The following is a 16725-nucleotide window of genomic DNA, read 5'->3' as shown; positions in this document are numbered from 1 at the left end:
GGAAAAACTTCGAGGACTTTGATGCTCAAACACGATTGGTCAAAGGAGCTTGGACCAAAGTCCGAAAACCAGAAGCCTTTTTATTTTCACGTACAAATATCTGTTTATAGAGAAGACCATTAAAGCTCAGACAAACCTCTCCCAGATGTGACTCTCCCATTGGTCCCTTGGTCTCTGGGTTGGCGATGATGATTCTGACCCCCGGCAGGATCTGCTCAAAGAGAGAGACGCAGATCGAGCAAAGACCAAAAACAGCTTCTTTGAAAAAGTTAATAAACGTTAAATTTAGATAAAACTGACCTTCCCAGACTCCATCAGTGGCAGGCTGTGTGGCGATCCCCGCTCTACGAGTCTGACCCTGCAGAGCAGACAAACGGGGACGTTTCTGTTAGTCGGCTGCGTATTATCTCTAATCAACATCCCATAATCAGGATTCTGGACAGGATCTTAACTCTGACTGTTGACCGCTAACGGCTAATGTTGATGTGATGTAAAAAAACAAAAACAGAATTGTGGGAAAAAGCTGAAACAGTAAAACTAAAAATAAACCAGGACGAGTGGTTTGTCAGACTGCAAACACGGAGAGCCTGTGGTAGACTCGGGCCAGCTTAAATCAGCAGTGATTACATGTAATCATGCACACTGACAGTTATATTTATACACAGCGGGATTGCACGGCCCTGCTGCTTCGTGTGCTGCGACTTTTCTGTGTGGAAATCAGCAGACACAGGCTGAGCACCGTAATGACGGGCTGCATCAGGGAGCAGGAAACTGCGTCTGGGGAGCTTCAGGGATGAGTAACAAGCTCCTGACGAGTTCAAATTAATGCATTTTTCAGTTTGTGCCGGTTTCTTGCTGGTCGTTTCGCCGTTGTTCCTTTAATCCCGCAGGCCCTTCTCGTCAGAGATGTTTGAATAAGTCAGAGTCTCGCTTGTTATCTCGGATGTGTTTGTCCATCTCCACCAGCTGGAAAACTGACGGCGTTTCTCCTCTGAAATCTGACACTGATGTTGAGCCCTGGCTGGTTCATTAAGAGTCAGAGCTGTCTCACTGACAAGCAGCAGTCTGGCAAAACAAATGGCGGAGTTACCCAGCAGGAAATGTGACTCAGACTGGGTTTGATGGGTTTTAAAGTTCACCCCTCTCACACTGTGGAGAGGCTGTGAGGGTGACAGTGTGCATGTCATATTGTCTCAGAGAAACTTCCAGCTTCTCATTATATTCAGACTTTTTTACCGTCAGCCTGCAGCGATGCTTCTGAGCTGCAGAGAATAAGCCTCACATTACAATAACAATCTTTGCTGAGCACTTTATTTATTCTGAGAGCGCTCGCCGAGTCGTGTTCTCTCATTCACAAACTTCACGAGCGAAGCCGTCCGGCAGAGCGCTGCGGCGCCGCTGAAATCCCGCAGGACACCGGCTGAAGACTTTACAGCACAGAATAGACTGTGTCCGCGTGAGAGTCGACGGAAAACCGATTCAGTGCATGAAAACAACATCTAAAAAATACACAAGGCTGGTGTTGCCGACTCCAGCCGAGCACGAAAATCCATCGGCCTGAAGAAACGTGAGCCATAAAATACCTGGAAGAAAATATTTTGTGTTTGTTGAACCATCTGACAATGTATTTTTTTAATTAATGCTGAAACACACTCTGAATGTGTCTCCATTTCCAGTCTGCGTCACGCTTCTCAGTTTCACTACTGCTTGGAGAGCAGTTGGCATCTTTCATGCAAATTACTGGTGACCAAAGCAGTCGTTAAGAGGTTTCAGACACCGAACATCTTTCTGCAAAAGTATCTGTTAAGCTTCTAACAAAGCAGCAAGGACACTTACCTGTCATGTCGCAGCGCCCTCATATCAACATAAACAGTTGTGGGGTCAGGTCCTGAGGTGCCCTGAGAAACACCAGCGAGAGAAAGTGTGAACACCACAGACTCACAAAACGTCCTTTTTATTCAAAAAAGGCTTTTTATGCAAAAAATTGCTACAGCTTATCGACTCCTAGCAGACTGCAGTGGATGCTGTGTGGTCATAAAGAAAAGCTTTACCTCCACTGAAGGAGGGACGTAAATGTTTTGGGTGGGAAGGTGGGAACCCGACCCTCTACAGCAGGGGTGGGGAACTCCAGGCAACAAGAGCCGGTGTCCTGCAGGTTTTAGTTGTTTCCTTAATCCAACACAGCTGATTTAATTGGCTAAATTACCTCCTCAACAAGTTCTCCAGAAGCCTGGGAACAAACTAATCATTTGATTGAGGTGTGTTGACCCAGGGTGAGATCTAAAACCTGCAGCACACCAGCACTCAAGGCCTGGACTTCCCCACCCCTGATCTACAGCATTTACAACCGTGTGAAACGATCAATGTGGGAGCAACAGCAGTGATTGTAGAAGGAAAGTCAAACAATTTCAAAAATAAATGCACATCAACAAACTTTCTGCAAAGTCAGATTCTACCTGATTGACATGCAAACGATAAAGTAAAGAAGGGGAAAGTGATTAGTAGCTGCAATTATACCCGCGTGACGACCCACCCAGGACAAATTCACTGTTTCTAAAGTACACAGAGGTTGCACAATACATGCATTCAGTCAGATCTCTTTGTGCCGACTACTGTACTCTGAATGAGTGAAATCACTGAAGAAAAATTAAGACAGAGAAAAAGGACGAGATTAAGGATCCCCCTCTCCGACCTCTCTTCTCCTCCATCCATCCCTCCATTAATCCAGGATTAAAAACCCACCACCGGACACACAGCGGCATCCTGGGAGTCTTACGCCCACACACCCACAGTGCAAAAATGCAAACGCCCTCTCTGAAGAGACTTCAGGCAGTGACCGCTTCAAGAGTATTCAGTGATTTATTGGCAAAGGGAAATTTGATTGGAACAGGCAGAGCAAACATCCTTTGGTGCTGGACTCACACCACAGAGAGGCACATGCACATGTATCCTTGCACTGTCACGTATTCGTGATTTCTGGGAGTTAGCTGCAGCACTGAGCTGCTGCGGCTAACGAGCTTGTTGATAGCAGTGGAAACGTCTTGATGCATTCTCAATCATCCAGGAAAGTCAATCTCCAAAAGCGGATTCTGATCAGCTGGACGTAGCGTTTTGTGGGAGAAACGTTTCGTCACTCGTACAGGTGACTTCTTCAGTCTCAGCTGACTGCAGGTTTCAATCTTATAAACAGTACATTTGCATAATGACTGAAACCAGCCCACTGAAGGAACAATGGGCTGGGAGGTCAGTTCCTTAATCTTAATTATGCAAATTCTCATGACCATCTACTTTACAGTCTTAATAATCTTATAGATCTGATAATTTTTTACTAGCCTATTGTTTGGTGGTTCCTTTCCTTAATTGTTTTATAATGCCACTTGCCTTACATCTGTCTCTTTACTCAGTCTTATGTTATTTATATGCAGTAGTTTTATGGCTACAGCCTCTATGCTTTTTCCATATAAAGGAAGATTTGCTTGCATGTTTCTATGATGAAAAAAAATCGAGCCATACATGCAAATCAGAGCAGAATCATAGACGGAAGAAGAGAAGTGAAAGCGGGAGCGGGTGGCTCCAGATAGAGACGAGGGGCGCTGATTACACTGGAAGACGGTCTCCTAATGAGTCTTTGGTCTTAATCACTACCTTTCTTTGGTGTAGCATTTTATAAATTATGGCCTAGTTAAAGCAGGGCGCGGCTAGCTTGTGATCGATGAGTCACTGTTGTCTGGGGCTCCTCTCCAGCCCAACTAAAGGTCTAGTTCACAAATTTGTGGGTTATAGCAGAGTGGCTATGCTGCTTTATTTGAGCTATTCTAAGATGGATTTTATTGCAAATGTTCTGCTGTTTGTTCTTTTTGTTGCTGGGAACAGAACAGATGTCAATAATCTGTATTTATAATTCATCTGACTGGAGACGTGTCAGCTGTGAGTAACACATCTACAGATTGGGCGAAATCCACAGAGTAAAGCTGCTCCAGTGTCCCTGATATTGACTAAGTGCCGTGAGACCCAGCCAAGCGTCTCTTAAACTTAGATCTAAAGCCATCTGATGAGAGGTGTGCTGGCAGGCAGTGGGGTGGTGATGGTGGCGGTTATTGCTGTTGGGCGGGGAAGGTTGATGGTGGTTCCCTACCTGGTCGGCAAGTTTTCCCAGCCTGTGAGGCTACAGCAGCAAAGAGGGGGCGGAGGAGGAGGAAAGTGAAGGGGTAGAAGAGGAAGTAAAGAAGGAGGGAAGGTGGAGACAAAACCAAGTATGAGAAATGTGGGTGGGGTTACGCACAAAACAAGGAAGTAAGAAAAAAATGTCAAAAGGGTAAAACTCAGAAAACCAAAACAAGCAGTAAGAACAGAAAAGAGTCTTCAGCCAAATGTTAATCTGCTCATTTAAAGCTGCCAAACAAAGTTAAAGCTTACAGTAAGTTAGCGTGTGACGATTTCAGTGTTACGACTGTGTTAGCGTGCGAGTCTGCAAATTAAACTCGCTGACGATTAAAAGGCTAAATTATATTAGAGTTTCATATCTCCCCATTAAGTCTGTAAAATCGTTATAATATAATAACTTTTCTAACAATTCATTTAATTCCTGACGTGGCTGAAAGCTGCAAATCAGATCTGAAATGTAAAAGCAATGATCAGCTTGAAATGGAGGATGGTCCTGAACCTGAGACATACAGGAAATGAAAAACCGCTCTGCAGGTGAAGAGAATGACTTTTTGTTTTTTAGTGTCCAACCCTCCGACTGTTCCGGACGAACGCCGCGCATCTGCAAAAACGGCACATTCAGACGTTCTTGCATTGCGGTCCGAACACTCTTACAGGCTTCAGCTGAGCAGGAGTTGCAGAAATCCTTCAAGTGATAAACGAAGCTGTGAACAAAACTGCACTTCAGCAGAGATCGGCTAGATTTGCTGACTGTTAAAAACTCGTTAAAGGCTGGATATCTGTGATCTTTTCTTGTGGGGAAATCAAACATCTTCGACTTGTTCTCGGTGTTTACCCAGCAGGCCTCGAAGAAACAACAGAAACACCGAGCACAGAAGAACTGCTGTGAGAGCTGCTCGACATCACACTTTGTAAAAATATAATTTTTCATCTCATCTGCTTGTTTACATCCACTTGTGATGAACATGAATGACCTGTTTTGGAAAAAGAAGAATAAGGTGCACAAGTTGAAGTTTACGAATTCCCGCCTGGGCCGTCCGTATCCAGTAAGGGTCCTGGGCTAGACCCCCCCATGTCTAACCAAGCCTACCTGAAGCAGTAAGTCATACCGGCTCAGATCAGGTGTTGAGGAGCCAGGGCACCCTGAGGAAGTGGCTACTGGAACAAGAAGGTATCACTGGGCAATAGACGTGTGTTGGAACGCTACTACACAAGTAACCCCAGCAGACGGCGTTAAATTGAATCTTTGATACCCAACAGAAGGGGTACAACAAACATGCTACGATGATATCATCACCCCCACCCCGAGATTGGGTACCAAGCCCCAAGTGATCGTTGAGTTACAGTAGGATAGGTTACCAATGCAGCACTACGGACAATACCTGCTAACCAGCTGATCTACGCTGCTGGAGGCTGAACTTGGCCTCTGCTTGAAGAGAAAGCGTTAGAAGGCAGGAGAAACCAGCTGTTCCACACAGTAGCAGGGAAATAATATGAGACAGAGCAATACTGGAAGAGCACAGGACAAGCTCAGTGGATCTAACCACAGCAACCACCCTGAAGAGGCTCTAGTAACCATCACAGTGGCACATATCAAAGAAAGGGACAGGCCCTGACGTGGTCCACACCTACGTTGGTCCTGAGCTATAGCGGTTCTGCATAGACATAAACCCCCTCAATGAGATCATTAACAAGACTGACTACAGAGTGGAGCAGTTGTCAGCCATACAGATGACATGTACACATCGAGCTGTATGCTAAGAGTGAACGAGACCATCGATTCACACCACACATGATAACGAAGAGAGGGAAGATAGTCAGAACTGAGGGGAGTGAACTACCAGAAAGTGGTTAAAATAGTCCTTAGCAAGTCGCAACTCAACCAGACCGTGTGGTACCCATCAACAAGCTTTTGGCCAAAAAAGTTGGAGTAGATGTAAACTTCTGACCACATCTGTAGGTCTAAGACTCTTTAAGCTTCGCTCAGGGGCAAACACTAAGAGACAGATATTTTAAAATGCTGCATCTTCAGTCATCTCGACTCTTCTTTGGTTTCATTCTGATACTCAGATCTGGGACGCACCCAGTACCAAGGACAGTGGTGTAAACGTGCCGTTCACCAAAGATAGCTCAGAGCTTATTATTCAGACCTCACCATACAAGCAGTCCCACAGGTACTGTCATATAAGGAAAAACATGAAACACAGCAGTCGGATGAATAAACCAAATCAAGCCAAACAGCTTCCTCTGACTGGCTTTCCCAGAAGATCTCACTGGAGGTGATCAATCCGTATTACTGTAATCACTTTACAGTATTTTATACCAGACAACAGACTGAAGCACAGGATCAAACGTTCATATTCCATAAGTTTTGTTCTTTTTCAAATTTCCAAGTACGTGCGGCTGTGGCATAGATCCTCGACAGGTGAAAAACAGGAAAGCTCCACATACGTTCTTTGGCGTCTTTAGGAAAAGCTTCTTTAAGATATCAACCGTGCTTTGTACCACGGTGCCTGAAACGTGACGCACGTCTGCTGGTTTACTTCAGCTGGACTCAAACAGTTCAACATTTCTCCTACTCCATCCTGTCAAGGTGTAACGCATCAGAACGTCGTCTGCGCTTGTGATGGACTGACAGTGACGACCATCTGCTCAGCCGAATAACGGACAAAATCCTCCTTGTACCTCGTGGATTAAAGTAGACGAGCAGATATAACCACAGCCTCGGTTTAATGTGATTTATCTGCTGTTAAGTTGAATTTCCCTCATGTTCATCCGAGTAGGATAGAGTTAATGTCGTTGGAACAGATATTTGGGGGGGTTTCCACCCAGTTTCACACTTTTCTACTTAATGCATAATAATTTCTGATGTAGGGATCAGAGAACTGTGGTTAATGCCTTAAACGCAAGAATACCCTTGTATCATTAAATATGAAAGGATAAATTCTCTGATACCCTAAACTCTGCAAAATCTCAGGCTGCCTGATCTGCACATACCGCACTCATGTGATGAAGATGATGTAAATCTTCCTTTCTCAGTTACAAACTTCTAACAATGGAGTTTTTACATGTTTGAGTCCTCGTTTGAATCAGATCTTAGTTTTTGTTAATGAGAAACTTGTTTCACATGTACCCAAGCTGCAGATGCCACAGTGAGGGTTAAGGGTACTTCCTGGAATTCTTTCTTCAATACCGAATATTGAGCACAACCGCTAATAACATGCCTGTCCTACAAAAACCCCCCCAGCTAGGTTCTTAAACGTGACACCAAGAAATGCTCGAAGGCAAAGCAGAAGCAGGAAGTCGGACAGACCTGCAGGCAGATTGCCAGGTTGACCCTGCAGCCGAAGGAGGTGCTGACGGCTCGGGGGTGGAGTCCCAGGTCCTTGAAGAGTTTGGAGAAGGACTGCGTCAGGGCTATCCTGGGACGCTCCTCTGCTACAACCACGCAGGTCCTCACTCGAGACAAGTCCAGCCCTCGAGCCTGACGGGACAGAAAGGATTTCACAGTCAGAAGGTTTGTCGGTCGTTAAATTCAACCAAGGTTTCCGTGAGACGGAGCCGCCCGCACCGCTTTACCTTCAGCGAGTCCGTCTGCAGGCCGAGGCCTTTGGTGCAGAGCTCCATGACGCTGTAGGAGCAGAAGGTGTCGCGAACTTTGTACTGACTGACGGCTGACAGCCAGAGAGCCGGGTTCACTTCCAGCTCGGACGGAGGGATCAGGATGGACTGGTGACCTGAGTACACACTGCAGAGAGGAGAGCGCCGAGTACGGCGAGGCTGCACGGTTACATGATTAAAGAGCTACAAACATGTCAGTCATGAATACAAAGGAAAACACAAACTAGTGATTATTAATTATACTGAAACTTAAAGAGCAGAGAAAACAGAAACAACCTGGTCATATAAAAGCCTCAAACAGGAACATTCAGAAAGTAAGAAATGCTAAAAACTTCCATTTTAGCTCTAAATAAGAACTAGGAACTACGATTGCCGACCTGCAAAGGCACCAGAGGACAAAGCCCAGGCCGCAGTACGGGTCCAAGCAGATGGCGACCTCTCTGGACGGGTAAAGCTCACACTGCAGCTTGATGGAGCGGCAGAAGGCACTGGTGGCTGTGTGAGACATCTGCAGGAGAAAATCTCACATGAAAATCTTCTTCTTTGTCAGTGCACTTTTTACTAAAAAAAAATTATGAAAGTAGGCTTGAAAACTCTGTGCTGTTTATTTGTTTCAGTCAGTGGAGACCTGTGGAGATCGTCTCTGTGCTGCTGGGAGGTGTTTCAAGCAAAACTGAGAATCGGCTGTGGGGTTTTCAACTTGGAGCAAAGAAAATCCAAAGGATTGAGACAAACCTCTTTCACTGGTTGAGATAAAAATGATTAATTCACTTTTAGTTCATTAATTAGCATAACAACAGTCTGGAGGCGGCAGTGGCCACGTGAACTGGCGGTCTTGTTTGCGCCCATTGTGTTTCGGCACCAGTTGCATCGTTAATATCCCGGCTTTGACTGATTTGCTCATTAAGCACAGTGGTTAAACATAATGGACGGGAAATTTAGCAGCACACGAGAAAATACGCTGACATTGTTTCCTCCTGTCCTGCTCTTTTTGTCATTCTGATTAGTGTGTTTTTCTCAAAGAATTCATTAATGAGGTGTGTGTGTGTGTGTGTGTGTGTGTTGCATACACTCACAGCTGGTGTGAACAGTATGAAAATTAGCATTTGTGGCAAACTGAGCACAAAACAACGAGCAGAAAAGAAACAAAGACACGATCGCACCATGTGAAGCTGTGTGAAAGTAAGAAGTGGAGGTTTGGTTTCAGGTAGGAAGGTTGGTGGTTTGATGCCTGGCTCCTCTAGTGTCCTTGGGCAAACTAATGAAGTTGCGTAAGTACTTGTCCAAAAATATAGCTGCAGCAGTGTCAATCGTTACTTCAGCCGTGTTGATGATTCAAGGAGAATCGAGCTTACCTCCACCATGGAGGTCAGGAGGACTCATTACCTTTTGGAGATAATCAGGATCTCATGTCTTTATTTCTTTACAACAGCAAGAGAGCAAAATTTGACATTATGTGTCATTTCATCACAAACGTGTCAATAGATAGATATGTTCCTAGTGATCGGAGGACTTAGATCCCAGACACAAGCAGCAGGAGTGAGCTTCCTCTGGACTCTCTCTTAGAGACGGGTGAGGAGCTCAGTCACTTGGGAGGGACTGAGCGCACAGCTGTTTCTCCCCCGCATCGAGAGAAGCTGCTTGAGGAGGGTTCAGACCTCTGATTGGCATGTCCCGCTAGCAGGAGTCCTCGGGGTAGACCCAGGACAAGCTGGAGAGGTTTATATTTCTCAGCTGGGACTGTGGACGTTATCTGGACTATCTTATCAGGAAAAGCCGTCTAATTAAATGATTTTGTTAGTTTGTGACATTTTCTGATATTCTTTTCGATCAGCAAAACTTTAGGAGACGAAAAGTTTACAAGATAACTTCTTTTACTGCTTTTGTTTCTTTCGATTTTATGGAAACAGATTTTTAAGTTTACGTTCTCTCTCTGTGAGCATCCGCAGGCAGATTAGAGGCCAAACAGGAAAATGACTTCACTTTCACTCAGACGCACACACCAGATGAACAGCAGCAACGAGCTGAGCACAGGATGGAGGTTTGTTTTACTGCAGTGAATCAATAATCACTTTAATCTTTAAAATGTCACCACCATCTATCTGCTCCCCTCGAACAGACTTCCAGGCTCCGCTGCACAAAAACACGTCAGCACTTCCTCCTGTTTTAAGCTTTTCTTCAGCACCACACGAATAATAACAGAGTAAAAATCTCTTCTTGATAGAAGAAGAGTTTCAAAATAAAAGTCTCTGGCTCTCCTCCAAACCATGTGTTTTTTCTGCTGGGAATAACTGGAGCTATGCTGCTAATGTGGATAAACAACATTAAATGTCATCATTAGCTGTGTGTTGGTGTAGTGTGTGTGAGTGTGTGCTTACTTTGACTCCAGCGAGCATGCCGGTGGTGGAGACACTGAAGTCCAGGTAGGCCAGGGTGTCGGGGTTGGACGGTTTATACAGCAGAGGAGGTTTCTTCTTTGGCAAATCGTCTAAAGGAAACAATCAATTTTCTCACATCAGAGATGATGAATTATAAAATACACAGCTTAGTGTTAGTTTTATTACTCAGTCACTGTTTTTTTGTTTTTTTATTCACATTGATCACCTGTTCATTAACCAAACTGTGTTTAATCACTTGCAGGGTGCCCTCAAAAAACACATCGCCTACCTGTGTCCATGACAGGAGGCCAGGTCCGGACATCCACGGCCGCCGAGGCTTCTTTGGACCTCAGCAGTTTAGTGATGACCTGCGTGGTCATCACGCACACCGACCGGCTCACCTGCACGATTCAGCGCGCACAGATCATTCATAAAAAACAGATCAGCAGTAACTGAACGACTCCAACAGTGCGGAGAAATAATCGCTCCTCAGCTCAGCTTCACCTCCCGTTATTCACACGATTCATCTGTTCACTTTTTCTTGGGCTGGTTTAATAATAATAATCTTATTATAATGATCACAGTGTACGTATGCACGTCTGTCCTCTAACTCCTCCGAAACATGTCATTCAATCTGGATGAAACCTGGAATATAAACTGCCAAAGGTGCCAGGATATCAACGTCTATGTAGCTTTTGGAAATCATTTTTATAACACTCAAATTAAACGGATTATGTCCACGTCACAACTATTTCGTTGGCATTAAGTCTACGTTACGACTTTTAAGTTCCCGCCTGAAATGCACTCCTGGGCTTTTCAAAGTAAAACAACAGCTTTCCCAGAATTTTATGTTTTTAAGGTCGTAAAGTTCTGGAGTGAGAATCTCAGGAATGAATATAGTAAATATTAAAAGTTTTCAGTTATTGTGACTACGTCATCTAAGAAATCAATATCTTTTATATTTACAGACACAGAAAAGTAGATTTGTAGGTAATTTGGCCTTTACTTAAATGAACAACTGTCTGTGTGTTTCTTTTATCTTTTTAAACCCTCGCCTACATCCACATGTCAGGTTTTCTTAGAAATACCTGCATCTGCTAAGAATAAACTGCTGAAGCTGTCAAAATATTCTCATTAATTTTTAAATTAAGAAAACAGGAAGTGAGGTGTAGAGGGGGCGGTGACTTGCACCTACATGATCATTCACGTTTTTCTCAAATACTTTAACCACAGAGTAGTGATTAGAGCCGTCACAGTGTTGGTTTACCTCCACGATCATCTTGACGGTGGGCAGCGTGGTGGCGATGTTTTGCGGGTGAGGCGGCCGCACCGTGATTGGCACACAGCCGGCGTAAAGGCAGCCATAAAACGCCACGATGAGGTCGATTCCTGGGAGAGGATGTAGAGATGAGAGAAGAAATAAGAGGGGGTGAATTTGGAAAACTTAAATTAGTTACAGGTATTAAGGTGCCGTATACTGAGCGATGGACCCTCGGGGCCGTTAATTGAATGCAGCTTTAAGAAAATCTGATCGTGTCGGGTTGTTTTTCCTGCACGGCTGCGTCTGTCCTACTGTGATGGACACGGCGCGCTGTGTCTCAGAGGGTAATTACACTTCCTGCGTCCTCCTTGTTTTTCCCCGCGGCGCTCTCTTCGATCTAACCGAACTCACTGAACATGTTTGCCGCGTCCTTCATTCCTCATTTTAAAACATCCCAAGTTTGTCCTTGTTAAACGTCAACAATTTAAAGGATCGTTAAAAAAGTCGCATTTAACCCATTTTAGTACAAGTCGTTCTCTAGAAACTTCATCCATCCTTTCATTTCTTTTGCTTATATAGGGCAGTCACTGAAAGTATAATAAGGTTATCCACTCAAACACTTTATATGTTGTCATAATTACAATGACGGTTTTTCGCTCGATGCCCAAATAATTATTATTTTCCATCGTCCCAAAGAAGCACTGTGGAAGTGTAACTTCGGCTTGTGGGAAAACAAACATGCATCATTTTCACATTTTTTTCAATTAATAAAAAACGAGCACTGCTACATTAGTGAATGAGTAATAATAATTGTAAGATATAATGCATAGGCACAAGGGGCAATTTTATACATAAGTCTGTTTATTTTAATACTTTCTGAACATTTGTCAGACTCTGTTTAAAAACTTCTACTTATTTTTTTTCAATGCACAACTTTTAGCATCAGATAATTTTACAGAATGAATGCTGGTTACAGCCTGTGTGGTATTATGTGTGTCCTGTAGTTGCATTTAAAATCATTTTCATTTATTCATCTGCACTCTGTGTTTTTTGAACTTCAGTTAAACAGAAGGGAAGAAAAAATGCATTCAAATGAAAGATGGTTTGATTTTTAAATTAATAGATGCTCATTTAAAATCATTAAAAACAGATTCCAAATGACAATTTCTGTTATAAAGTAAATATTAATAAACATTAACATAAGCACTGGTCTAAATTATTATTTTTGGCATTTTTGTCTTTAATAATAAAAAAAAGGTCCAATCTGCTGTTTTGGACCAATCAGCAATCACAGCAATAAAAGACAACTGTAGGTCAAAGATTCAAAAACTAAAATGATTAATGTGTAACCTTCAGTTCTCTAAAACCGTTTCCTAAGTCTGTCTGCATCGATTTGTTCATTTACCTAATATATTCGTCATAGAGGGTCGGGGCTCATATTATGTAACAATAGCTGAGTCTGTGTGTGGCTCCGAATCCAGGTACATCTGTCCATGTAGTACATTAATATTAATCAGGACACTTTTCCAAGCTTTTTTTTTCCTGGTTCAGATCAGCTTTTATTTTGAAAATTTGAGGGATTTCAATAAATCTATGACATCCTGCAGTGTCACCGCAGAGACACAAGTACAGCAAGCTGACCTGCTGTCAGTGTTTACCTGGAGGGTAGACCAGTGCAACGTGGTCTCCATCCTGCAGGTGGCCCCGTTCAGCCAGCATGGCGGCGATCTTCTCTGCTCTCTTGTGCAGCTGAACACAAGTCAGAGAGCTGGCTATCGTACCCTGGGGGAGGGGACACACACAGAAGATTGACACATGCAATCAGCAGCGTGCATCAGTAAGTGTCATGTCACATTTTCCGTTGCAGCATCTCAGCGGTGAACAGCTGTAAACAACCCGGCGGATCCTATTGCCATTATGCAAACTAACAGTGGTGAACACCTCCCAGCCCGGATTCTTTTTCTTCAGCCAACACAGAGCAGAAAGAAAGACCTGCATCTTCTTTTCATTTCTGCCTCCCTTTAAAAGCACACGCACTGCTTCAAACAGCCCAACTGATTCCTGTTAAAGCTCCTTCCCATGTAATACATACACGTCACCTATACTTCAGCACCTTAAGTCATTTTCTAGATTATTTAGGAGTTCTATATCATAACATATGATTTATATCACGCTTTAAAGCAAACCTTTGAGGCAAAAAAACAGAATAATGTAGATTTAATATTTTAAAGCTTTAAAATATTATTATTTAAACAAACTATGAAGCTCTGTCTGCCAAGACTGAGAAAGATAAGCCATTTCTGAACACCCCTGCTGACCTTATCATACTATTTTTGGTAAGATTCTATAAAATCAATATCATCTCATACAGTGTGAGTGTGTGTGTGTGTACTGTGAGGACTCACCCTGGAGTTGAGGAGTGTGTACAGGACGTGGTCTGGAGTGGTCTGGGCTCTCCATTGTAACACCTCAGACAGGAAGAGGAACTAAAAGACACAATCAGTAAAAACAATGAGATTATAAATTGTAACCATAAATAATAACCATGAAATATCCAGCAGAGCAGCACTCGACATTCTTTCTGAATTTTCAATCTGAGAAATGGATTGAAGGAATCATTCTAGTCTCTTTGAAACCCAAAAACATAACAAAAACAGTGTACGCTCAGATCATCTGTGCTGAAGGTGACCGGGGTCGGGCTGGAGACGTGCGGGATGCTAGCAGAAGTATCGGAGCTGCTGCTGCAGCAGAGAACCACCTCTGATGGTCCTTGGTGGAAACGACTGGACAGAGACACCGGGATGGCAGGGATGGAAGCACCCGGGTCTCGCAGCTGTTTCAGTTCATTTCAAGTAAATGCAAATCCCAACAACAGTGTGAAGGTGCAGACCTACAACATTAGAGGGAAAACCCCTCCAATCACACAATCCTCTACTAGCAAGCACCAATCACAGCAGGAAGGAAAACCTCCACATGGCCTGTCCTCAGTCCCAATACGCCCCCTACTGAACATGTTTGGTACATACTTCATCAGAGGCAGCCAAACTAACGACCACTGCATAACTGTGAGTTGCATTTATTCAGGAATGGAGAGCAGCTCCGGTTAACAGCAATAACAACAGATGCCATGTGCAACCCAACATGACATGTGCGGTCCAGGTTTAGACAGACGACTGCTTGCATCACTTGTATTAAACATCTGTCATACACATGTATTATAGTGTCAGTCTATCAAGTTGTTACATATGTTAGAGGTCTGGCAAATGCATGTTTTTTTATTAATGGAAACTCACTGCATGTCTTTTTTTAAGACAATATTTAATTTACTAGAAACTCTGAATGCACCCCAGTGACCCCAGACCTGCAGCTGGAAGGACCGATGCTTTAAAAATGCAACAGAGTTCAAAAAGGTTTTTGAATCAAATTGAGTGAACGTACAAGTGGCATACAAACAGCCAAAGTCAGCTGCAAAACTGTCTAAATCTCAGCTCGTGAACAGGTGATCAGCTGACTTGAACATCTTAAAATGTGCATGAAGATGCCCGTGAATAAAACGGGAGATTGGAAGAACTTTTCTCAGTTATCACCACCAGTAAATTCTTTAAATGGCAGCATTTTTACAGCTAAAATATCACCACAGTTTATCACGCGAGCACGTTTTCTTAGAAACGAGCCCTGTGATGGCAACCAATAATGGCAAAAACTCTGCTCCCAATATGTTTTACAGCGTTGGAGCTCTGCTGAGACGCAGACCGAATGCTGATGAAGTATCCTGATAAAATGAGATCTTGGCAGCTCAGTGACTCGACAGCGTGCGGGAAAATTAAGGTGATGCACTTAATTTGTCAGAGAAATACGGAGGAAGGAGGGCGATGTTAGTGGAAAGGCAACAAGATCTTCATTCTTCACAAAAACAGAGACAAAAAGCGAGCGTGATGGAAATTACAGCTGGGAGGAGAGAACGCCTCGAGACAGGGCGAGTTTGTTTCTGGGCTCATGAATTTTTCAAGATTTGCTGCTGGAGTGAAAGTCATGCCTGTTGAGCTTTGCTCTGCCAGAGAACATCACTTTATATGTGTGTGTCTGTGTGTGTGTTCATGCTGCCAGACGCTTTGGTGACAGATGAGAATTTGGCTTTCAGACTCTTAATCCTTCGACCGTAAAACAAATGAACCTCTGCACCGCACCGTGTCCGTCACATCTGGGAAGAGGCCGGGTGCGCTTGATTTGTACTGCAAATTTCACCGACTGGGACCAGCTACACAACACTGAATTACACTGCTACAGAAGCTTTAATGGTATGTAAACTGTTGCTCCTGCAGCTGCAGAAGAGGAGACGAGGTTTTTTCCTCATCGACAGAGCCCACGGAGGTTTGCTCGTGGACACTTTTTCAGCTGTGAGGAAAGAATACGGCACGCACTGAAATAAAGGAGAAGCATTCTGGTCAGATTTCAGAGACCCTGAGATCCAAATCCCAGATGAGCCCCACTCTGTTCACACCCTGAATACAAAATAGATCAGCCACATTTGATATTTATTAGGACCAGTGAATTAAAAGTAACACATATTTTGCTCTCTGGAGACTCTAGTGATGAACCTGCTGACTCAGAGAGAGACAGACAGTTGAAGGAAGATGTTTTTTTAAAGCCTAATCAGGTGCTGATTGGAGCAGATGATTATTGATTGAAACTAACCCGAGCGGACAATCCAGAGGAGGTAACAGCTACTAACCTGCTGTACGGGCTGTGTGTTTACCTTCTCGTACCCACAGGATCTCTCCCACCTTTCTGCTTAGCAAATGAGGATAATCATTACAAAGTCTGAATAATCTTTAATTATAACTTCAAAGCTGTGCGCCACCTCAAAGAAAAGCACTTCATTATAACGCTGTATATCAGTAATTAGGACATCTTTAATAATGCCAGCAACCTTTATGATAGCAACAACGTTTTTAAAAATGTAATAATTTGTAGCAAAACTTCAGAATGTGGTAACAATGAGTTCTGTCTCAGCCCCCCCATCATCCATATGTGACTGAGACTAGGGCTGTTCGATATAACGATATATATCGGATGACGATATAAAAACGTCCATCGTTTCATTTTACGCTATCGTTTGTTTCGTGCTGTCGCAAAATAAACTGTTTACGGCAATATTTTTTTCATCGTTTTGATGGTCACTGTAGTGGCTATATTCATTTCTTAAAGTTCTCTCTTTCTCTTATATTTAATATAACCACACTACAGACGAACAAGCGCCTGTTTTTATGCGTTGTCGTTAGCAACAACGACGGTAACACC

At 43.5% G+C, this 16725-nt stretch overlaps 1 protein-coding gene across 14 annotated transcripts in view; it reads right to left on the bottom strand.

Annotated features, from left to right (window-relative positions):
- The window catches only part of LOC309694488 (disco-interacting protein 2 homolog C), a 204441-nt gene that overhangs the window by 4586 nt on the left and 183130 nt on the right, over positions 1 to 16725 (bottom strand). For 10 of the 14 annotated variants that reach the window (XM_082514602.1, XM_082514607.1, XM_082514611.1 and 7 more), the window contains 12 exons: positions 13830 to 13910; positions 13083 to 13206; positions 11431 to 11552; positions 10453 to 10564; positions 10164 to 10273; positions 8163 to 8293; positions 7744 to 7912; positions 7478 to 7648; positions 4136 to 4165; positions 1837 to 1898; positions 301 to 358; positions 137 to 211 (listed from right to left, as the gene is read on the bottom strand). In XM_082514602.1, coding sequence (XP_082370728.1) covers positions 137 to 211; positions 301 to 358; positions 1837 to 1898; positions 4136 to 4165; positions 7478 to 7648; positions 7744 to 7912; positions 8163 to 8293; positions 10164 to 10273; positions 10453 to 10564; positions 11431 to 11552; positions 13083 to 13206; positions 13830 to 13910 — 1245 coding nt within the window. The remainder of the gene's footprint in view (positions 1 to 136; positions 212 to 300; positions 359 to 1836; positions 1899 to 4135; positions 4166 to 7477; positions 7649 to 7743; positions 7913 to 8162; positions 8294 to 10163; positions 10274 to 10452; positions 10565 to 11430; positions 11553 to 13082; positions 13207 to 13829; positions 13911 to 16725) is intronic. The other 4 variants (XM_082514603.1, XM_082514601.1, XM_082514605.1 and 1 more) reach the window with 1 other exon arrangement.

The sequence above is a fragment of the Aulonocara stuartgranti genome (genome assembly GCF_965226115.1).
Source record: "Aulonocara stuartgranti genome assembly, chromosome: 18".
Taxonomy (NCBI): Eukaryota; Metazoa; Chordata; class Actinopteri; order Cichliformes; family Cichlidae; genus Aulonocara; species Aulonocara stuartgranti.
The sequence above is the reverse complement of the archived record's forward strand: the minus strand, read 5'-3'. Positions and strand labels throughout refer to the sequence as shown.